Source organism: Pocillopora damicornis, chromosome 7 (genome assembly GCF_964200805.1).
Source record: "Pocillopora damicornis chromosome 7, jaPocDami1.2, whole genome shotgun sequence".
NCBI classification, from domain to species: domain Eukaryota; kingdom Metazoa; phylum Cnidaria; class Anthozoa; order Scleractinia; family Pocilloporidae; genus Pocillopora; species Pocillopora damicornis.
Genome location: NC_142676.1, coordinates 2252738 through 2276867, shown reverse-complemented (window position 1 = coordinate 2276867; position 24130 = coordinate 2252738). Strand labels below are relative to the sequence as shown.

The following is a 24130-nucleotide window of genomic DNA, read 5'->3' as shown; positions in this document are numbered from 1 at the left end:
TAGCTGACCCAACAAGTGCAACAGATGGAAGCAATGCAAGGCATGTTAATACAAAAACGAGCAATTATTTGAAAACCGATGGCACAAGAGTAACGACTGGTAATTTGAAAATGAACAACAGAAGTATAATTAATGCCAAACAGGCACAATCATATGAAAGCAGATATGCTGCTTATGCTAATTTTGTCAATACAACTATCAACAATAATAATACACTAATGACTACTAATTATCACAAGTACGTTCATGATATACTGAATCAGTCTTTTGGTAGCACAGATTTGAAAAACACATTTGCATACATCATAAACAAAAGTGGACAATTCAGTGATGAAGATAACATAAAAGAGGTTAAATTCATTAAAAAAGACTCATCAGTTCAATAAAAATCCTATGAAATGAAACTACATTTGGATAGCGCAAAGGGTATTATTCACCTCGTGTTGGGTTAAACATGTATGAACCTACAACTGGTGAATATACAGTGGTATTTAAACTGTATTTTCCTTCAGTATCTATTGACCATTCATCTGTTGACATATCAGCCACAAGTAATTGCGAGACAGTTTCAAGAATATCAACTAATTTTTTTAGTGATCACAGCAGAAGTAGAATGGAGCTGCAACACATGTCCACTGATTCAAATAAAAGAATAATCAATTTACCTACGCCAACAAATGGTAATGATGCTGCAAATAACTCATGTGTGGATGGTGTTAAACAAGCAGCAACGTTAGGATTTGTACCTGTATACTTCTTTAATTATGAAATGGGACATGATAATGAAAAGGAAACTAAATTTGAACATCAATATCAAAATATGGAGTTTCCAATGAGTCACATTTCACAGTACAAAGTGACAAATTAACCTTTAATGAGGATGGAACATATGAATTTCATTTCAGAGATGGTCATAGGATGCCTGCAACACATTTCTGCTATAAAGGATATGATACTTTCGGATCCATTCCTAACAGGTTTAAGTAACCGCATAGACACCTACCGAGTGCAAGCGTTACTGTAATTCTCTACATTGATGACAGAAATGACAGCATCTCTGTAGAATACATGCTGCGAGCTTTTCCCGGAGCTTTTTCTCCTATGCCCTCATGATATGGCGTGAGTTTGAACCTAGAATTTTATGGCTTAAGTTGTCTCTCTTATTTGTCTCTGTTTATTGGTCCCTTTTTAGTTGTCAACTTCCTAAGATCCTATCTACGAAAAGAATGTCGCCATTTAATCTCGGGTCAAATTATTGTCCGACCTTTCGGGAACAATGCGTCACTGTCACGAATGTTTAATATGTTATTTGCCGGCTTGGGGGTCCGTATGGTGAAAAACTGTGACCGAGGTCTTGAAAAATGCTGCCCGAGGACGTTAGGGCCGAGGGCAGCATTTTCAAGACCGAGGACACAGTTTTTCACCATACGGACCGACCCTTAGCCGGTAAATAACGTTTTTTTTAAACTTAACGAAACTTTTTCCGAAAGAACCCGAATGATTTAGAGCTTGTAAATACGGCAAGATCTTCCATAAACTGAATAGTTTTTGAGCGAGTAAATGGTAGTTAAAATAGAGGTGATGCAAATTAAAGAGAGATGCTCCACTGAAACATTTTCATTTGCGTATTGGTAAAGGTGATTTAAAAGGCGAATATGATCATGCTAAGTTCATCGCGGCTCGCTCATCATGGTGATCTCCGGTCATCACAGTAAAGCAAGCCCCAGAAACTACATCGGCCGCCTTTCGAGTGAAAAAATAAGAGCTTGCTCTGATATCCTTTCCGATACGTTGGGTGGCAATTCACATTAGTCACTGCAGCCGAGTTTTGCGGCGCTGTCATCACGTGCGATCTTCATGTTCCGGTGAATTCGGCTGTCGTTCATTCAAAAAACACTCGCCTTGAACAGTTTGTTTCTACCTTGTCATGTGAAAAAACTCGCGTGTTTTTATGAGCCATAATTTGGCTGAAGTTCACTGAACATTTTACTTCAAGATTCTGTATTAGAGACTTAAAAACCTCAGGCAAAAGTGTTAAATTTGACTTGCCGAACTATTTTAGTTTGTAAACTATCGTAGAATGTGAACTTTGATGGTTTTTGAACTTTGATGGTTTGACACTTTTGACAGCTTAAGTCTTGTAAAGCCAATCAGATTATTTGAACCGTTCTAACAGGGATTCTGATTGGCTTATTGTATCGTGCTTTATGAGAGTATAGAGCATGCTGACGACATTGTTGTTCGCTTTGGAAATAAAGTTTGTTTTGAAAATTGAAAGTAATGCTTGGGCCGGGAATTTAACGGATTCTTTATTATAAAACAAATAGACTCAAGAAGTGGGAAGAAACACTGGACTACGTCTCGTGTTTCTCCCTACACTTCTTTCGTGCTCTAGCCGCTTCCTGCGTGCTTTATAACAGAACAGAGCATAGTCAAGGCTTCTCTATTTGTTAAAGGAAAAGAATCTTAATCCGCTATTGAGCTTTCCTGATGTGTCATTATCTCTTTAAAATGACAACGGTGTTAGACATACAGTTCAGGTTTTTACCAATAATCAGTGTTTGGGTTGATCACCTCTGTGTACTGCTACGGGTCGTAGTTCAGAAAATATTACTTTTCTTCAGTTTACTGTTGTGCTACTTCAACAAATCAGCAAAGATTAAATTCATTCACCGCGCGCTGCAAACGTTTCTCTGCAAACCCCAACCCCATCTTTCCACGCTGCAAGGTGATCTTGAAAGAATAAAGGGATGTGAGATGTAGTTTTGTCAATGGCTTGAACCATTCTCAAGATTGCAAAACTCTTAGAATATCTTATTTGTTTCAAAATCCTACGAAGGCTTCTTTTTTATTCTCTTTGTAATCTAAGACTTTAATCAATTCAGGAAAAGAAGTAACTGATCTTCCTCGCTGAAAAAGGTTTCCATAGGTTTTGGACTAATATCGCAGTTTCTGTTCGAGAATTCAGTACAAAAATACTCGCCAATAACAGTACAAATGAAGTTAATTTGAAAAAGTGATTATAAGGAAAAATCTATGATCAAAATGAGTCTTTACGCTGAGTATGACTCAATTCGTAATTCGGCATGGTGTTCGCACACAATTTCATCTTATACCCTGTCTGATGCTCTGGCATTCTTCTGGAAAGGAGAGTCAATATCTGACGTCTAAAACTTTTTTTATCCAAAGACCTATTGACTTAATGCAAGAGTTTCCATTGATGTAAAAGTAATAACGATAAACCTGTTCGAGTAAACGACATTCAACGAAGTGTTATAGCTGTGGCCAGCAGTATTTTACTTTAAGCTTGAGTAAAATTTGATGTTATGAAGTAACAGTGGTAAGATTTTTTGTTATAAAGTATTTAGTTGGTACAGGTAATCACATGATTTCGAGTTTGATTTGGATCGAATAAACACGAGTAAATTTTTTTCAAAGACTAACAAAATTTGTGGTCTTTGAAAAGTTTGCACGAGGTTATTTATTCCAAATTGCACGATAAAAATCATCTGATTACGTAATAATAATATTCATGAAAAAAATACTAGACAGCTCATCATTTAACAAATAGAAGAAGCCTTCCCACGCAAGAAGCGGCTCGTGCAATTTGTGGTCTCTGAGAAATTTTACTTTGAGTGGCTCGTGCAATTTGTGGTCTTTGAAAAAATTTACAAGTGCAGAAGTAGAGACAGAATTCCGTAGCTTAAGTGAGTTTCTAGCAGCACAAGTCAGTGAGAATCAAAGTGTGAGTGTTGAAAGAGAACAAAAAAGACTTACAAAGAATGAAGCAAAATTGGATGTAACTATAATCATAATTATAAGCGATTGTTACTGAATCCAAGCAATATCTTAATTATACGATCTCCGCTGCAAATGTTAAACAAATATTGCACTCAATCAGTCAATGTTATCTTTACAGGAGTCATAGATCTGCTTGGTGGTGTAGTCGGTTTGGTGGAATTTAAGGCTTCACTTTTGGCATCTCATGGATTCGCTACTCTTACTTTGGCCTTCTTGGGCTATGAAGATCAACCATTGTGTCCATCTTCAATAAACTTGGATTATTTTGAAGAAGCTGCGAACTGGCTTATAAGTCACCCTAAAGTGCTTCCACCTGGTATCGGCATGCACGCTATATCCTATGGCTCATGGATTGCGCTGTTGATGGCAAGCTATCAGATCGCACCGCTAAAGGCCGTTGTAGCTATTTCACCTCTTGTAATCGCCTTCCTTCACCCTTTCCAATTAAAAGGGAGAGTCTCAGACATGATATCCCTTAATTACAACAGAGCGGTGTCTTCAGAGAAGGGCAGCATCTGGCGTTTCGCCCAACAAACTGACATTAATTACATGAATCCAACAACAATCTCCAAATACTCAGCTATTACACCAGTTGAGAACATCAATTGCCCTGTCATGCTGGTTTCTGGAACTGACGACTTGAACGTCCCCACCGATTTTACAGTAAAGTTCATTATTGATCGCTTGAAGGAGAATGGAAAAGAACATTTGTGCACTAACTTGCGTTATCCCCAAGCGGGACATCTCATCGAACCACCCTACTCTCCTCTTTGTGATTCTTCTTTCAGTAAATCTTCTAAAGAATGGTGTGGTTACCCTTACCTAGCTTGGGGAGGGGAGACTGTTGCACATGCCAGAGCACAAGAAGAATGCTGGCCAAAGATTTTACACTTTTTGCGAAAAAATCTCGACCCCGTGGGCGGCGCAGTCTCGTGCGGTAGGTAATTAAATCGTTCCGGTTCAACGTCCCCAAACACTATGCCTGCAAGTTTGGAATTGCTCTCATTCAAAGCTTTCTGCGGCTACTTGTTTGAAGTTTCTTAAGTTTTTCTTGCAACCGTAATGAATTACAAATTATCCATTCAATTTAGTTGCGCAGAAATCTTTTATTTTAATTTAAACCCGGTTAAATCAAAATGTTTAGTTTTGCGTTTTGATAAACAAGAAATAAATCCTGAAGTAACCAACTAACTCACGTTATTTCTACAGAAGAAAGCCTTTAAAATAGGCGGCCGTGATTTTTATAAGTGCCTGTAGGGTATCTGAGCAACATTTCCAAAGAAAAGTATGATCTATTATTGTGGCTCAAAACATCTAAACACCCTCTGAAGAGGGGGGAAAGGACTTGTATACAAGGCACGTAGTCTGTACAGAATTATTGAAACAGAGCTCCAGCATTAGGAGCAATGGTGTTATAAATAAATTTTCCTGCCCATTTCAATTTTAAGGATCCGCATGTAATTTTGGGGAATACGCTCTTGAAGGCAATGAGGTACTCTTCAATGTTTGCATAACCTCACCTTTTCAAATCAGAGGGGCCAGAGAATCCTCTTATGCACATTTACTACTCCGTCATGGGTTTTCATAACTGCATAGAATCCTGCCAACCCTGTCCTGCTTGGATGGGACTACTTAAACAGGAAAAAAGTCCTCTATTTCGTAAAGGCTGTCTACATATCATTTATTTTTTAACAAAAGAATTTTACCACTTATTCTGGATACAGTTTCTTCCTTTTTCTTTTTACTAATTACCTACGTCTGTTTATAACAGTGCACATCAACAGTGCAACCCGAAGATCAATAGTCAAAATTTTTGTGAACATGTTAATTCAAAAATTGATTATTTTCTCTCCTTAGGATATGGAAGAATGAAAGAAAAATGACTGCGAAGGAGGAATTTGCTCTGAAAGATTTTTAAGAATGTCTAATTCTGTGTGATCGATAAAAAATGGTGCTAAAGTCAATACGTGTAATTCAATGAAATAGCCTAATCCTTAAGTGTTAACATGTAATTTCTTCTTTTGGTATCCACACACTATCCTGCAAACAGGGAATGAGAATCCTCTGACTCATCAGATAGAATTCGTTATCGTGATTTAACACCAAAGTCTCGTAACTGATATTCAAGGAAATGTGTATCAGCTTGAGGGGAGAATTAACAATCAGATTTAGGGAGGTAAAGGATTAACAGGGAGCAAATTCGCTTTTAAATTCCATATGACGTACATGTGAATACATGCAGCTGGTGGTTATCGTTATTGTTGTTGTCGTTGTTGTTTTCTATCAATATATCGGCTGCCTGATAAGAATGGAAACAAGCCCTTCCTAGCTTTCTCTTAGTCTCCGTTTTAAGCCGTAAAGCAAAGCGAGCTAAAAGAAGAGGACGTCATGAGCTCGAACCAACCATTTTCATGTTCAGTTCTCCCACTCAGTTTAAAATACATATTATTTTGCGGATGAATTTTTGTTTTACGTTATAACAACTTATTTTTAATACACTTGACTTTCGAAGAAGCAGAATGCAGGGAGTTTGTCACCGCGGATCTAGTTATATGGCCTAGCTAGCTTGCCACAAGTCTCCTAGAGCTCAGTGGTACAGCATCTCAAGTACTACGAAGTACTAAGAAAAAAGATATGAACAATCTATTACCCCAAACATTGAAAAGCAGGTATTAATACCGGATTATGATAGAAGTGACACTAATAATAAAGATGTGGTTAATAAGAAATACGTTGACGGTACAACCTTTACTTTGGATGTATCAAAAAGTCTTGATATGAAAGGTAATAAGGTGATTAATGTAGCAGACCCAACACGTGCAACAGATGGAAGCAATGAAAGGCATGGTGATACAAAAGCGAGCAATTATTTGAAAACCGATGGCACAAGAGTAATGACTGGTAATCTGAAAATGAACAACAGAAGTATAATTAATGCCAAACAGGCATAATCACGTGAAAGCAGAAATGCTGCTTATGCTAATTTTGTCAATACAACTATCAGCAATAATAATGATGATGAAGATGACATTACGGGGCTAAATTCATTAAAAAAGACTCATCAGTTCAATAAAAAACCTATGAATTGAAACTGCATTTGGATAGCGCACAAGGGTATTATTTATCTCGTGTTGGGTTAAATATGCATGAACTTACAACTGGTGAATATACAGTGGTATTCGAACTGTATTTTCCTTCAGCATCTATTGCCGGATTATTCATCTGTTAACATATCAGCCACCAATAGTTCTCAGACAGCTTCAAGAACATCAACATATTTTTTTAGTGATCAAAGCAGAAGTAGAACGGAGCTGCAACACATGCCCGCTGATTTAAATATGTTCAATAAAATAATAATCAATTTAGCTACACTGATAATGGTGCTGAAAATAACTCATATGTGGATTGTGTCAAACAAGCAGTAACATCAGGATTTGTACCTGTATACTTTTTTAATTATGAAATGGGACATGATAATCAAAAGGAAACCAAATTTAAACATCAAGATCAAAATATGGAGTTTCCAATGAGTCACATTTCACAGTACGAAGTGACAAATTAACGTTTAATGTGGATGGAACATGTGAATTTCATTTCAGAGATGGTTACAGGGTGCCTGCAACACATTTCTACCATAAAGGACATGATACTTTCGGATCCATTCTTAACAGGTTTAAGTAACCGCATACACACCTACCGACTGCAAGCGTTAATGTAATTCTCTAAATTGATGACAGAAATGACAGCGCCTCTGTAGAATGCATGCTGCGAACTTTTTCCGGGGCTTTTTTTCCTCATGCCCTCATGATATGGCATGTGTTTGAGCCTAGAATTTGATGGCTTAAGTTGTCTCTCTAAGTTGTCTCTGTTTATTAGTCCCTTTTGAGTTGTCAGCTTCCTTTGATCCTACCTACGAAAAGAATGTCGCCATTCAATCTCGGGTCAAATTACAGTCGAACCTCGAGTATCCGGACTCGGGTAAATAGTCCGGATAATCGAGAGTCCGGATAATCGAAAAAAAGAATATTAATGAGACAATTGAGTTATGATCGTCTCGTGTGTTTACATAACTCACGCTCATCGAACTGATCAAGCATGACATTCCCTTAACAACAAAACAATGCTGAACCAATCAAAATTCATCTGAACGCATCAGAATGCTTCTTGTCTCTTTTTGTCTCCGAGCGCTCGATCTCTCGAAAGCGGAACGTGTAATGCGCTGTTTTAAACAGAATTTTCCTGACTTTTAACATAATTTCTGAATTTTTTTACCTCCTTAAGTTTTTAACATCTAGGGTCATTAATATTCATGAAAAAAACGGGACCAGAGAAAAAGTCCGGATAATCGAAAGGTCTGGATAATCGAAAAGTCCGGATAATCGAGGTTCGACTGTATTGTCTAACCTTTCGGGAACAATGCGTCACTGCCACAAATGTTAATGACTTATGCTGCCAAAGGAATAAATTGGTCTAGAACGGTGAAACAGAGATAATTGACGTCATAGGTCGTTGACTCAGTAGGTGCATCTCGACCAATTTTGCCGTTAATTTCAAATAAGATGATTACCTTGTGGCCAAAATTCTCACTCGTCGACAAAATAACTAAGATTAACGTATTTCGACTGAAACCACTGCAGAAGATTACACTGGCGGCACGAGTTGTTGGAGATGGCGGGCAAGTGTTCGATTCACACGCTCACTTCGTCGCTACCAAACATGGCCACGTTGATGTTTGTCGTGAACCGTCTGTTGGTGGATCTTACCGAGGAGTTTCAGCGATGGGACTCTTATGGAGCATGAAACCATCACCTGGACAGAGAAAGGGAATTCGACTGATGAAATCTGACGTCACTAAACCTTACAAAGTCGTCTTAGACTGTTTTGATGGCCATATGGATCCGCAGGAATCGAGGTCTTTGCAGCCTTTGTCTAGCAATACGTTTGAGAAGGGGTACATGGCAGATGGAGTGAAGAGAATTCCTGTGAGAGAAGGAAGTATCCGTGGAACTCTTTTTCTTCCTCCGGGTGATGGACCTTTTCCTGGTGAGTAGCGAAAGTTTGATGTTTATCTAAAAAGTGCCTCCAGTCAAGAGTAGAAAAGTGTTTTCAGAGATTAGAATTTAAAAAGAATCATGATCAAATGTGTCATGATCTCTTAAAAGTGACAACAGTGTTAGACATACAGTTCAGGTTTTTACCAACAATCACTTTTTGGGTTGATCACCGCTGTGTAATGCTACGGGTCGTAATTCAGAAAATATTACTTTTTTTCAGTTTACTGTTGTGCTACTTCAACAGATCAGCAAAGATTAAATTCATTCACGGCGCGCCGCAAACGTTTCTCTGTGAGATATGGTTTTATCAATGGTTTGAACCATTTTCATTAATGCAAGTACTCCTAGAATATCTAATTTGTTTTAAACCCTTAAGAAGGCTTCTTTTTTATTCTCTTTTTATCCACACTGTCTTATGCTCTGGCATTCTTCTGGAAAGGAGAGTCAATATCTGACGTCTAAATTTGTTTTTATCCAAAGAACTTTTGAGTTACCATTGAGGTAAAAATAATAACAATAAACCTGTTCGAGTAAACGACATTAGACGATGTGTTGTAGCCTCCAGCAGTATTTTACATTAAGCTTAAGTGAAATTTTATCTTACGAAGTAACATTGGTTAAATTTTTTGTTATGAAGTATTTAGTTAGTATAGGTAATCATATGATTTCAAGTTTATTTGGATTAAATAAGCACGAGTAGTAAGTATTATTTTTCTTCAGTTTACTGTTCTGCTACTTCAACAGATTAGCAAAGATCAATTTCCTTCACCGCGCGCCGCAAACGTTTGTCTGCAAACCCCAACCCCATCTTTCCACGCTGCAAGGTGATCTTAAAAGAATAAAGGGATGTGAGATGTGGTTTTATTAACAAAACTGAGTAATCCGTAAATAGATTGAGGACTGTACTGAGCCTTTTAATTTCTTTCTAAGACACTCGTAAAGCGTTTGCTCACGGCTAATTCGTATCAGGTAATACAGGAACAAAGTTTAATCTGACATGTTACAAAGCAACCAACAGAAGCCCTTTTAAATGTGTTACGAGGAAACTCGCAAAGGATTTTGTCGTCATATCTCTGCCATTTTGAGTGGTCGAAAAATGTTGAAGGTTGTTCACATGTTGCATAGTTAATTACAGCTGCCTTTAAGGTGCTATTTTATAAACGATTGCTACTGAATCCAAGCAATATATTAATTGTACGATCTCCGCTGCAAATGTTAGACATATCTTGCACTCAATCAGCCAATGTTATCTTTACAGGAGTGATAGATCTGCTTGGTGGTGCAGTCGGATTAGTGGAATTTAAGGCTTCATTTTTGGCATCTTATGGATTCGCTACTCTTGCTTTGGCCTACTTAGGCTATGAAGATCGACCATTGTCTCCATCTTCGATAAACTTGGATTATTTTGAAGAAGCTGCGAACTGGCTTATAAGTCATCCTAAAGTGCTTCCACATGGTATCGGCATGCACGCTATATGCTATGGCTCATGGATTGCGCTGTTGATGGCAAGTTATCAGATCGCACCAATAAAGGCCGTTGTAGCTGTTTCACCTCTGGTCATCGCCTACCTTCACCCTTTTCAATTAAAAGGGGGAGTCTCAGACATGATACCCCTTGATGAGAGCAGAGTGGTGTCTTCAGAAAAGGGCAGCATCTGGCGTTTTGCCCAACCAACTGATATTGATTACATGAATCCAACAACAGTCTCCAAATACTCAGCTATTACACCAGTTGAGAACATCAATTGCCCTGTCATGCTGGTTTCTGGAACTGATGACTTGAACGTCCCTACCGATTTTACAGTAAAGTTCATTATTGATCGCTTAAAGGAGAATGGAAAAGAACATTTGTGCACTAACTTGCGTTATCCCCAAGCAGGACATCTCATCGAACCACCCTACTCTCCTCTTTGTGACTTTTCTTTCAGCAAATCTACTAAAGAATGGTGTGGTTACCCGTACCTAGCTTGGGGAGGGGAGACTGTTGCACATGCCAGAGCACAAGAAGACTGCTGGCCAAAGATTTTACATTTTCTGCAAACACATCTCCAACAAGACACGGAGAGTGAGAAATAAGAATACATACAAGCTTGCTATGTGTTTGAGAACTTTCACAGATAACTACAGGTCACCGAGGCTTTCGTTCGACCCAACATTAGGTGCTACTTTTAGTATGCGTGGCCAACTTTACATCGGGCACGTCAACGCCATAGCTTTACTCTTGTTCAGCGGACGTTTGAGCGTAACATGTGCGTAACACTTGGGCATAGCTGACGAGACTCTGGGTTCGAGATTTTTTTACATTTTCTCGTTGCATATTTTGGGAAAACTTTTTAGCGGTTTGCACAATTTTCTTTCCTTTTGTTTAAAATTTTCAACCTATCGCTGCAAGCTTTTCTATAAAGACCCCCAAAAATTGCTTATTGACTTAAAAATTTAACCCTGTAACATCTACAATAGAATCAGTTCTCTACACGGACACGGAGAAGTTGCGAATGAAAATCCATTAATATACGCACGTTATCCATAATAGGGGCTATGATTTTGTTGACGAGACGTGCGGGGAAAAAAAATGCGAGCTCCGCTTTTAGGCTTGGCTCAATCTATATCTCTGTATTAATCTCTTTCATTTGCCCACTCAATCCCGTGGGTGGCCCAGTCTCACGCGGTAGCCAATTAAATAGTTTCGGTTGAATATCTCTAAACACTATGCCTGCAAGTTTTGAATTGCACTCATGCAAAGCTTTCTGTGCCTGTAGGGTATCTGAGCAACATTTCCAAAGAAAATTATGAGCTAGTATTGTGGCTAAAAACGTCCTAAAGCCCTCTGATTTAAACATTTCCGCAGGAAGGGGGAAAGGGGGGGACTTATACAAAGCACGTAGCTTTGTAGAGAAATGATCCGAGCAGAGTCCAAGCACAGTGGTGTTACAAATAAATTTTCTCGACCAGTTATAATTTTAAGGATCCGCGTGAAATTTTCGGGAAGTATTTTATTGAAAGCAATGAAGTAATGTTTAATGATCGCATAGCCTCATATTTTCAAATGCGAGGGGTCAGAGAATCCTCTTATGTACACCTTCTACCCCGTCTAGGGTTTTGATAACTGCATAGAATCCTGCCAACCCTGTCCTGCTTGGATGGGACTATTTAAACAGGGGAAAAGTCCGCTATTTCGTAAATGCTGTCTACATATAATCGATTTTAGATGTGTACATTTTAACACCTTTTCTTGATACAATTTCTTGCTTTGTTTTGTTTTTTTTTATTGTTATCAATTACCTACACTTGTTTATATGGGTGCTCAATTCTTTTTCCTTTCTTCAACCCGAAAGATCAACAGCCAAAAATTTTGTTAAGATATCAATCACTTTCTCTTGTGCATTGTACAAATTTTTTTTTTTTTTGCTGTCAACAAAATTTTTTTCCAATGGATAAGTCACGCCCGGCTAGGTGACTATCACGCACTTTTCTTCTTTTCAACGTAAGTACTTTTATTTTTATTATCAATTTAAGCTCGCACAATATTTATTAGACTATTTTAATTGAAAGCAATCCCCACAGAAACTATTTCCACCCTCGCAATTTTACTTTCCCGACACATCGTACACTTTACAAATGTTATTGAGAAATACACCTTTTCTTTTCGGTAATCAGCTCTCTCTCTCTCTCTCTCTCTCTCTCTCTCTCTCTCTCTCTCTCTCTCTCTCTCTCTCTCTCTCTCTCTCTCTCTCTCTCTTTTAATCTTTCCTTCATAACTACTTTACGTCAAATGGGTTCATGGGATTTTTATCTATTTTAAAATTAGCTTTTTTTTCGGCTTAAATATGGAATTTCTGAATATTATTACAGAATTATGAAAATTTTGACTATTACAAAATTTGAATTACAAAATGTTAAATGATTCATAGTAACGTCATGGTAATAATGTACTATGCTTAAGTTGGTTTGATTTATTTCATTTTTCTTTTTCCTGACGAAATGAAAAAATTTTTTTGCAAAATTGAACAACAAAAGATATATTTCAAGCATCTGATTCATGTCTTCGATGTTTAGTATCTTTTCTATTATACACTTTTGAACTATTTGCCACTCTTTTTAATTCCTTTATATATTTTTCTTTTTCCAACGAAATATATTATAATTTCCACTTCTTAAACATATACTAGCCATAACATCAGCTTCTCTACTATGTACAAATTTTTAGCAATCAACATCTTCAACACTGATATACGACACTTTTCAAGACCACGACGGATCCAAAAAAACAAGGAGCTTGCTTACTTTAATCAATGGCGATGTCTTTTACCCACTTTCCTCCTAGCTGAATGACATACGACTCAAGTTCTGGAAAAAACCGATAAGCGATCAAGACACCTTCCAATTAATGTTATTTTGCATTGGCAATGGCTGTTCTCTACGTCATATAACTGAATGGATTCACTTTACAACATTGGGCAACTGCAAAGAAGGGAGAAAAACGAGCAAGACAAATGGATTTTATCATGAACAATATTGACTCTAAATCACTCATTTGGTTTTATTTTGATTTACACCGAGGAAAATGGCTCTTTTTGAATGGGCAAGTTAAGAACACAAGCAACCTTTAACTAAACTTATATTATATGGGTTATTAAATACCTATCCTTTCACAACGTATAATTGTCAATTTAAGAGGGTCTGGATGGGGTTTAGTGTCAAGTGTTATTTGGCCGTTTTTTTTAATGTTTAGTGTTAAAAAGGGGGAAAATTTTAATGTTAAGCGTTTAAAAAAAGTTTAGTGTTAAGTGTTAAAAGGTATTAGAACAGCGATTTCACTCAATAAAGGTCAATAAAAGTTTTACAGAGAAAGCAATAATATTAGAAAAAAGGACTAAGATTTGTTCAAACTTAGCTCTTATGATAAAGGCGTGCAAACTAGAAACAAAAGGAGAAGAGTCTGCGCAGAACTAACCGAACTGGTCAGCATGCATACTTTGTACTCATGCGCATAAGTTCTGTAGACATTCTGTGGTCAGCGGTTTTTCAGCAGACTTCTGCATGCAAAATGGCCGCCTCGTCCGCATCGGCGGAAATTGCGGAAGTATTGATCAGCTTTTATAGATGTGGCGAGGAAGATGCTTTTGAGAGACATCGCAGTAGAATTCCAATCGGTATAGACCAAAGAAATCTAACGGACGCCAGGAAGCATATGATCAACTTTCTTGGTATTTCGCAAATGGCTACGTCGCTGGGTATGGGAAATTTCGAGCTGAAACTGTACCGGCTGGCCAGGAGTGCTCACGGGAAAACGAAGAATATACGTATCCTTGCGCAACAACAGTGGGAGATGGAAGTGCCACTCCTTGTTTCTGACGAAACCCAAAGTGAACTCAATAGTAAGTAGACAACTGATCTGTCGAATTCATAAAGTGCAGGAAAAAGTTTTGAACTAATGATAAATATAACCACAACATATGTATTAGAAAATTGGGGGTTACAATTTATCCTTATTCGATCTTAGAAAAGGATAATTACTTTGAAGGTTATAAGTATGAAATACTAAAGTAAAATTTCCTCTTTTTCATCTTTTTAAGTACATGTGGTACAGAAAATAATTAATTGGTCAGACAAGAAAATGGTGCTTGTACCGGGTGTGAAGCAAACTCCTAAAGAACCTCTTGGTACTTCAACAAGTTCTTCAGAAGATAAAGATCCAGAAATTGCCATCATAGACAATGAGCCTGGAGCATCAGATTCTGCGAGAAATAGAAGTAGGAAAAGAAGAAAAGAATGTCAGGAAGATAAAGAACTAATTCAAAATATTTTGCGAGACAATAAAGTTGTGAGAAATGTGCGTCAGAGGCATGAATTAGATGAGCTTCAAGCAGGTAAATTTTAATGAAATAGGTGGTTTTTGAATTTCTACTTTTACTTGTACTTTTACCTTTACTTATGTGTTTACTTTTATCTCGCTTAGACTTAGGGAAGCTTGCTGGAAGCTCAGCTCTTAATGAGGTGAAATTTACTTGTGGAGTCTGCAAGAAACCGTATTTTATCAGTACTAAGTCCAGCAGAACCACCCAAGGGAAGGTCAATTACTTCAAAATCAGTAAGTTTAAACAGATATTTTTAATTTACCAATATCATTACTGCAGATCACATGTTTCAGTACTCAGAATAAGAAAAAATAATAATTCCGAGTGTATTTAGGTGATAGTAACTCTGGTCTTTTGTATTCAGCTGATCTTCTAAAAGACTAATGAATGTTTATAATTAAGTTGAACTTCCCTTATCACTTTTTCAATAATCCCCATGGTGGAGAAATGTAAACCTAGGAATACACTGTTCACCTTTGCTAAAAATTTGTCCTTTGTAGCACATTTCAATAAGTGCCAAAGAAATTACGAGAAAGCACAGCGTTTAGTGAAAAACAACCACACCCTGGACAGCCTTTGGAAAAAAGGAAATTGTGAACGACTTTCTTCAGCATTAAGCAGCAATTCCATGTCACATGATGAGCAGGAGGACTTTACTGGTGCTGATGCCATAGAAACAGGCTCTGACAAGTAAAAACCTTACTGAAGAATATATTGTTGTATAAAAGAACTTTTTTTTGGATGAAAATCTAGATTATTATAGAACTCATGCATAGACATGTCATTACCATGTACCAATAGATAATATTTGTTGTACACACAAAGATTGTTTAGCTTTTTCCATAGATCTCAAAACCAATGTCTTTGACCAGCATTTGTAGTACTGCTGATAGAGTCTTAATGCATAGTTTTTGTTGATATTTTGAACTTAATGAAATAAAGCAGTTTATGTTTTTCAAATTGATGTTTGCACGTGTGTTTCATGTGTAAGAAAATCATATTTTGCCAAAATATAATTGCATGGCAGTTAGCAAATAGTGGAACTACTAAAAACAATTGGCATTTGTATCATGATACCAAAAATCCATTACAAAGCTTAATATCTGGAGCATTCTCCATTGCTTGTAGTGTCCCAATGTTATATATGTTCTTCTTTGTTCCCCTTTTGAAATTCCTGATACTGGCTGATACTGTGAACACAATGAACAATGACCAGAAATGAATCTATATGTTGCGAAAACTATAATACATGTATGTGATAATTTCCTTATACAGTGATAGTGTTTACCTAAACGAAGATTTGGAAGAATCCGCAGACTTGTCTCAAAGTCATGATGAGACTGTCAGTTCATGTATTGAATCATGGGATGAAGAAACACATTGTGCTTTTGATGAAGCTGGCTATGTTGACCAGAAAGATTCAACACAGGATCCGGAGGGTCATGTGATAAGCGATGCGAACGTGGATGATGACTTGACATGTTTTAACTTGTGAGTGTTTATGTAACTAGAAAGATGGAGGACAGATGGTCCATTTGTGTTTGATCTTGTAGTTTCTATTGGCTCCAACTCTAAGCTTGCGAGTTTTGTTGAGGTTGCTTACGTAATGGGGAAATGTTGTTGCACTATAATTTATGAGAATTGACAAATTGTTAGCATTGGTCTGTGTGTGGTCTTTGCGCATCTAGACGTTTGTGTACGTTTATTCCTCTAGGTGTGTGGAGAATGCCCATCCAGTTGCTATTAAACTCAACCAACTTCTTGAGAAAGGAAAGATCCCGGAAGGCTGTCTCTACTACAAATTTATTGACAACACTACATCTTTCGCTCTAGTTGATCCTAAGTCTGCTTCAGATTTCACATGGGACCGAGATGTGTGCGAGTTTTTTGACACTATCAAGTATCTCGGAGGTAGTCGGACACGAAATTTTGTGAGAGGGCCTGGTTTCTTTGGAACTGGGAGAGGGGGACTGAAAGAATTCAACACATTTTCTGATTTCAATCTTTGCGGTCCGTCAACAAATTCGTCAAAACGCTTTCAAGCTGGTTATACTACAGCCAGTGGGGTGATAAAACCGCATCTATTGTCCTTGTATTCCTTTGCCTTCAATCGACAAGCTGATTTGCCAGCGCTTGTTTCTACAGACAAGTTGAACGTTATACCATTGTCACAAGCTGTTGATGGAACTGCATTAAAACCTGGCCTAGAATATGATTCACTTCAGAAAATGGTGGTTGGGCTAACAACTCAAATAGACCAAAATAATTTCAGCAGCAACTCCATTTCTGATCCTGAGGAAATAAAAAAAAAGCTCTTAACAAGCGCCGAAGTGGTCATAGGTACATCACTGGACAACGGCTCATCAATTCCAGTTGGTGTGTACTATCGCCCCAAATCAGTAACTGGTGAAGAAATCCTCAAATCTATACAAGACACAGCTAAGACCTTGCAAACTTGCCAAATGTGTTTGAAGCTCCAGGCGTCTGTAAGTCAAATTGTATCAAATGACATGCCCTCTTGCTTTAGCAGCTGTGATGAGTGTCTTAAGCTCAAATCTGTTTGCTCAGCCTGTAAACAAAATGGCCAGGTCTCACACATTCCTTCCTTAAGGGCTTGTAACCGGTGTTTAGAAAAAGGACTAAAGTGTAACAGGTTTCTTGCTGCAACGGTAATTACCGATTGTGAAGAGTGTAACAAGAAGGCGTTGTCAAATCTACACTCTATGGCCGAAGATGGTACATTACCTATTGAACTTTCGCTTCTTGTCGCCCTGCCAGATGTGGTTCATCTTGGCAAGAGTATGAAATGCAGCTGGGCCAACTGGTTCATTGATCTTGAGGGCGTGAAGAGTAGTCTAGTTCTAATTCGAACACTCCGCGATTCTGCTGGCCCTGATGTACGTAAGAAGTTACGAAAAATGCTGATCCTGGACTGCGTAAGGAATAAAGATCGGATGGCTGTAGAACCTATCGTGCGCCTTACTAGAACCTCGGTACTAGAGGTACTGAGAGGAATAAGTTTGGTCGTCCACACAATAGTTCCAGAAAAGTATCGCTTTGGAAATCCAATCAGAGTGGGATATGCAAAAGACCCATTGCGATTGAAAGTGGGGCTCAAGGAAAAGTGCTTGTGTTAGACTATGACTTCGAATCTCAAGAGGCTCGTCTCGTGGAATTAAGTTTGCATCAACCAGTTGATGTTCACGTTCGGAAAGAGACATTCAAGGATGCAAGGGACCTTTGTTTTACCAGTGGTATAGTTTTCGTTTCTGAAAGAGGATCTGGGGCAATCCGTGTTATTGACTTAGAAGGCAAAGTACGTTTAAAGCCGGAGGGCCTGAAATCGCGAGCAGAACTACTTTCACAGCTGAGTCGTTTTAGTTTATCACAGGATGGCACAGTGCCAATTCTTCGGAAGCGACTCGCGACACATTTAAAAGCTTTAGCTGCACAAGTTAAGAACCCAGAAATCATCCAGCTTAACACGCCTTTAGTAAAACCAACGTCAATTTGTGTGGCGAGTACAGACATCCTTTTGTGTGCGGATGACGAGCACCAAAGGATTATTCAGTTGGAAGTAAGCTGCAATGGAGTTGCTGTCGTTGGTACTAGCATGCGAGAAATACATTGTCCCGATGGCGTTTCCAGTATTGAATCTCTTTGTGTGTGGAGAGGGTCCGCATACTTGGCTGCATCTGGTAATGCAGGTGGGTTATACGATTGTGACCTGGCAAATTCAAACGTCAAACAGCTCCTGCAGAATTCGTCCGATTCATGCAGTGAAATCAAGAGGCTGTGTCATTATGGCGACGTAATTGTGTTCACTGACATCGTAGATAGGAAAGTCAAGACCTTCGATCCGAAAACCTCAACTGTTAAAACATTGATGGGCACTGGAAAAGAAGGAACTAATGATGGAACTGGTGAAACCTGTACCTTTGCGCAAGTCCACGGAATATGCAGTTTCCAGAATACTATATTGGTGTCGGACGTAGCTGCTGGAACGGTAAAAATAGTTTCACCGCTTACTGGGACAGTGTCCTTTCTTCAAGCCCTTGGGAAGCTGTACGACAGTTTTGGAATTGGTGCTCATACCGTAGACGTAGTATCACTATCCCTTCAAGATGCTGTGAACAATGTTTCATCAGTGAACGAATATATTATTAAAAGCACAGTTGCTACAGTTAAACAGCACTACAACATGAAAGAAGCAGCAGCAACAAATGGTCCCCAAGGAACTGTGTCAAAGAAAACTCAAGTCTCGTTAGAACTCCTTGAACAAGGTATGGCACGACTGCAAAATAACTTGAAGAACATAAATGAGGATTATGTTGGTGACGTTGACCTCCGTACATTACTGACCACTATAGTTGAAAACCTTCATGCAGTCTCCCACTTCAAAAACGAGACTTTTACAGCTTTACAGTATGCTCGAGACTTTGGAACAATTGCAAAAGAATCATTAAAAAGAACAACAAAATGGAGTGCCAAATACTTTACACATGACAAATCGTTTTATCCAGTTCCAACATCTAGTATGGAGTTGGCAGATGTTGAAGTGATGAAGTCTCCAACAGCTGCAAGGATAGATCCTCTAATTGAAGTAGCGATGAAGGAGTTGGTGGATAAATTTCCCTGTCGATCGATTTGTTGGGCACGGTGGTAGCCCGCTTGAACGACAGAAACAGGATAGCCGCGTTTATCGAAAAACTGGCACATTGCCTCTGATTTTTCGGAAAAATCAGAGTCGTCACTACATAAACGACGAAGTCTGAGAAACTGTGAAAAAGGTATGGAGTTCTTGACGTGTGATGGATGTGAGGATGGATACAACAAGTAACTATGTGAATCTGTAGGTTTGTAGTAAACACTAGTACATAAGCCGTTGCCTTCAATTGAAATTTTGATGTCTAGAAAAGCCAAAGAATTGTCGGAAATTTCCCAGGTATATTTAAGAGCCGGATGAAAGGAATTGACGGCGGTTATAAATTGAGTGAGCTCCTCTTTGGTAGAGGAGGTAGCGCCGATGCAATCGTCAATGTAGCGGCCGTAGAGTTGAGGTTTTGGGCCGTGGTATTGGCTAAAAAATTGATGTTTGATGTTCGTCGTTTATGTAGTGACGACTCTGATTTTTCCGAAAAATCAGAGGCAATGTGCCAGTTTTTCGATAAACGCGGCTATCCTGTTTCTGTCGTTCAAGCGGGCTACCACCGTGCCCAACAAATCGATCGACAGGCAGCACTACAAACGGCCGAGAAGGAGAACACGGATCGCATTCCATTTACTCTTACATTTCACCCTCACAACCACGCAGTTAAATCTATCATTCTTAAAAATTTTAAATTACTCCAAAACGATTCAGAGACTGGCACTATCTTTTCGCAACCCCCACTTATTTCATTCAAACGTGACAAAAACATAGGCAACTTTTTAGTCAGGAGTTCATTTCAAACCAATGACCAATCTGGAACTTTTAAATGCGCTCGCTCACGATGCAAAACTTGTCCTTTCATTCACAACGTACAGAAAATATCGGGACCCAAAAGATCCATTAAGATCATTGATCACTTTACGTGTACCTCCGCCAATGTTATTTACTGCATAACTTGCACTTATTGCAATAAGTTATACATCGGCGAGACAGGAAGACGACTGGGTGACCGATTCCGAGAACACCTTCGCGATGTGGAAATAAATGACAATTTATTTCTAAACAGCATATGGCAGTTTGCGGCCTTTCCTTACATCTAGGCAGTTCGGAAAGCCGTAAAACACTAGAACAAAAATTTATATTTCAAATCGGCACCCTTAATCCCCACGGAATCAACGAGCGCTTTTCATTCAACTAATTTATTCCTGTTTTTTCGTCATCATATTCCCACCAATGGCGTAGCTCCACTTTCTACATATAAATCCATACACAACCCACAATTCCTCTAATCGCTCTGACGAAGGGCTAACGCTCGAAACGTCAGCTTTTTTACTCTTTACGGTGGCTAATTTACGTTTTCAACCCAGTTGTTAACACTAAATTACCTTCTGTAATTTTAGGAGTCCAGTGAAGGCTTCTAAATTTACCTTTTTGCTGCTACAATCACTAATATAAAATGTTAGAATAATGAAAGGAAAAGAAACATGTAAATAAACAAAGGCTATTGAATTTACGACCGTCACGGCTACTTAATTATTACCGCCATTTTAGAGCTGGTCTGTTTGGTTGAAAAAGATGAAAAATGATGTATACATACCTGAACCAACTGGATTAAAAATTCCCAGTTTCTTCCATATCAAATAACAAGCACTTTTGCCAAGTCCTCTTTCTGCCTTTGCGTTTTTTGGGCTTGTCCGCCGTTCTTCGAGATTGGCGGAGGAACTCAGCACAGATTCGATCCTCGACGCCACCCAATACCAAGGGATGAGCGGTGCAGGAGACAAATCGTTAATTCCGGAAGGTCTAACTCCGAAGAAAAGGATGTAGATACTCTTCCCAAAATAAGTTCGATTTCGGTTTCTACGTCAGTTATTGACAAGGAAGACTTATGACCCGCGATGTCTCTTTTGCAGTTCAGAAATGGAATAACCTTAGTTGATCTGCTCCTATCTCTGGGGTCATAAGAGCAAGAACCGCCGACTAAGGAGCTTGTCCCTGATGACACAAAACTGGCAAAACAAATTCACCCCAACTTCGCTAATTAAATATTTCCTCTTTGTATTTAATTGACTAATTCAATTTACTACGGCTAGTAAACTGCTTCGAGCTTTAGCCAACTCTGTCATTTCTTCAACAAATAATAGAAATGAATCCTCACAATTGAAGAAAATATCAATGTAAAAAAGCATCTACGATTTTTGTCTTTCTATTCCGATTCTTCTGAAACCAAAGGAAGCGGAAAAAACAAGTATAAAAGTTAAACAGGTTAGCCGAGAGCTAATCAAATTACATCCTTATATTTATCAGGGAAAACATCTTACACTGAAAAGGAAAACTTCCACCTTAAAAATGAGAAAAAATAACATCTCTTTGGCCGATTACCTTTTTTCAATAAAAAAGGACGAAAAGCTCACACCAGAATCGTTTTCAGTAGGCTTTCGTGTATATTCCGGCCTGCTGTGTAAAAACTCCGCTTGACGTTACGGTCACGCAACAAGAATTGTTTACTCAGCCGTTGTAAAAAATTTGAATGAATTACTGTCATTTCAAAACCTTCGCGTGAGGCACTGTAAAGAAAACCCATGCTGATTCTAACATATTATCAAGGAAAACCTTAAATCCCTCTAATGACATAGTTAAAGGAAAATCTGAATTATACCACATAGTGAAAAAAACATTTGAATTAAGGAGGTATTTGCGGGATTTTTCACGTTTGAAAATACAGCACTTTCCTGCGCGTTGTTTGCTATTTATGAACAACAATAAAGATAAGTCATATAGTTTCTGGGAAAGTACAGCACTCACTCTATCAAAATTCGGTGTCATGATCCTTTGAATCGTTTTTCCTTGAAGACCAAAAGTCAGTTTAAAATATCAATTTCACACTTGCTTGCGGGACCTTTCGGGATCGTCGCGGGTCAAATTTGTTTTTTCTCAGTTTTCTCAGAATTAAAGCGCTCCGGAAGAAAAAGAAATACATTAAATTTCTTCTATTCTTAGTAGCTTTTAATGGTCGGAAAATAAGCGAAATTCATTTTTCAACTCTTGCCACTCAATGGTCGATATTTCCTGACCGTCGCTCTTAAATAGGGGAAAAGTCTTCTATTTCGTAGGTGCTGAAACAAAAGAACTTACCACTTGTTCTGGATACGGTTTCTTCTTTTTCTTTTCACTAGTTACCTACATCTGTTGATATCAGTGCACATTTCCTTCCGCGACCCGAAGATCAACAGTCTAAATTTTTATTAAGATATTAACTCAAAATTGATTATTTTCTCACCTTAGGTAAGGAAGAAAAATAACTGCAAGGGAGGAATTTGCTCTGAAAGCTTTTTAAGAATGTCTTATTCTGTGTGATCGATAAAAGATGGTATTGTGGTGAATACGTATAATTCAATGAAATAGCCTAACCCTTAAACTCATACAAGTGTTAACATTAAAAGCTAAGTTTTTCGTTTGTCTCAAGATGTAGTCACGTGTGATGTAGATCGCGACGTTTCGACTCCATACTGCTAGTCTTCTTCAGGCTATGAGGATCGACTGGTCATGCGCGATCTTATACAAAGCATGATGCGCTGCTGTGATTAGTGGTTTTTCAACAGCTCTGATTGGTGCATTTTCGATCCTTGCTGTTCACTCAGTGATTTGCTCCCTTAGCGGTCCGCTGTCGCACGGCTCTCCTACTGTTGTGTTTTTTGATGGTGGGCATCCACGCTTCTGGAATTTCTATTCCACTATCTCTGTTGATGTTGTTAGGGTGGTCTTTGACCCTATTTCGTTCCAGAGTGGCTTGTATCCGGTGTTGTGGGCATGCTCTAAAAAGGCGGAGGTCTCGGTACGGGCGAGTCGAATGTTTTGATCGTGCTCCTTAATTCTTCCAGTTTGGTCTTCTAGTCTCTCCGATGTACACCTTGCCGCATTCACAGGGAATCCTGCAAACTACGCCATCTTGTTTAGCCGGGTCGACAACGTCTCTGACTTGAAAACAGCGCGCACACCTCGTTGTTGTAGGCAACGGCGAAGCTCTTCCGACAGACCTTTGACATAAGGTAAAACCGCAGTAACTTTGAACTCGTTGGCGGGTTCGCCACTGTTCTTCGGTTTCCGGTCTTGGTAAGTTTCTGCAAGAAAGAAAAAGGATAACCATTAGAAACCAGAACAGATAACATGTTTTTTCTTAGGTACTTAACAATACCGCGCTTTACTGATTGAGGGTGGTGTGAATCATAAGCTAAGTATTGATCGGTGTGCGTGGGCTCCTGTATACGCTGGTGGTGAGGCGGCCGTCAGGTTCTCTTAAAACTGCTGTGTCTAGGAAGGCGAGTTTGTTGTCTTTCTCTGTCTCCATGGTGAAGCGAATGGGAGGCTGCCGGTTGTTTAAATGCTGTAAGAAGTCATCTACGTTTTCATGTTGGGTTATTAGACATGTATGAGCTTACAACTGGTGAATATACTGTGGTTTTTAAACTATATTTTCCTTCAGCATCTATTGACCATTCATCTATTGACATATCAGCCACCAGTAGTTCTCAGACAGTTTCAAGAACATCAACTAATTTGTTTAGTGATCAAAGCAGAAGTAGAATGGAGCTGCAACATACGCCCGCTGATTTAACTATGTCCAATAAAATAATAATCAATTTAGCTACACCAACAAATGATAATGATGCTAAGAATAACTCATGCGTGGATGGTGTTAAACATGCAGCAACGTTAGGATTTGTACCTGTATACTTTTTAATTATGGAATGGGATATCATAATGAA

The 24130-nt window shown here is 38.6% G+C and overlaps 4 protein-coding genes across 4 annotated transcripts; all 4 read left to right on the top strand.

The window, feature by feature from the left end:
- The first annotated feature begins 3873 nt into the window (after positions 1 to 3873).
- Positions 3874 to 4746, top strand: LOC149042009 (bile acid-CoA:amino acid N-acyltransferase-like). Its single transcript, XM_089211968.1, has one exon. It carries the CDS (start codon positions 3874 to 3876, stop codon positions 4744 to 4746), a length of 873 nt encoding a protein of 290 aa, XP_089068094.1.
- A 3391-nt stretch (positions 4747 to 8137) lies between these two features.
- Positions 8138 to 11184, top strand: LOC149042008 (bile acid-CoA:amino acid N-acyltransferase-like). Its single transcript, XM_089211218.1, has 2 exons — positions 8138 to 8844; positions 10114 to 11184. Exons 1-2 carry the CDS (start codon positions 8361 to 8363, stop codon positions 10929 to 10931), a joined length of 1302 nt encoding a protein of 433 aa, XP_089067344.1. The 5' UTR covers positions 8138 to 8360; the 3' UTR covers positions 10932 to 11184.
- A 2435-nt stretch (positions 11185 to 13619) lies between these two features.
- On the top strand, positions 13620 to 15676 carry LOC149042007 (uncharacterized). Its single transcript, XM_089211950.1, has 4 exons — positions 13620 to 14233; positions 14432 to 14725; positions 14815 to 14946; positions 15214 to 15676. The coding sequence occupies exons 1-4, from the start codon at positions 13840 to 13842 to the stop codon at positions 15405 to 15407; spliced, it is 1014 nt and encodes a 337-aa protein (XP_089068076.1). The 5' UTR covers positions 13620 to 13839; the 3' UTR covers positions 15408 to 15676.
- A 3206-nt stretch (positions 15677 to 18882) lies between these two features.
- LOC149042006 (uncharacterized) lies at positions 18883 to 19379 on the top strand. Its single transcript, XM_089211949.1, has one exon. It carries the CDS (start codon positions 18915 to 18917, stop codon positions 19377 to 19379), a length of 465 nt encoding a protein of 154 aa, XP_089068075.1. The 5' UTR covers positions 18883 to 18914.
- Positions 19380 to 24130: the final 4751 nt, after the last annotated feature.

Coding starts and splice junctions, on each gene's coding strand:
- LOC149042009 (XM_089211968.1), top strand. CDS start 3,874: ATGTTAAACAAATATTGCACTCAATCAGTCAATGTTATCTTTACAGGA.
- LOC149042008 (XM_089211218.1), top strand. CDS start 8,361: ATGATTACCTTGTGGCCAAAATTCTCACTCGTCGACAAAATAACTAAG. Junction 8,845..10,113: donor GGGTGATGGACCTTTTCCTG/GTGAGTAGCGAA, acceptor TTATCTTTACAG/GAGTGATAGATCTGCTTGGT.
- LOC149042007 (XM_089211950.1), top strand. CDS start 13,840: ATGCGCATAAGTTCTGTAGACATTCTGTGGTCAGCGGTTTTTCAGCAG. Junction 14,234..14,431: donor AACCCAAAGTGAACTCAATA/GTAAGTAGACAA, acceptor CATCTTTTTAAG/TACATGTGGTACAGAAAATA. Junction 14,726..14,814: donor ATTAGATGAGCTTCAAGCAG/GTAAATTTTAAT, acceptor TATCTCGCTTAG/ACTTAGGGAAGCTTGCTGGA.
- LOC149042006 (XM_089211949.1), top strand. CDS start 18,915: ATGAAAGAAGCAGCAGCAACAAATGGTCCCCAAGGAACTGTGTCAAAG.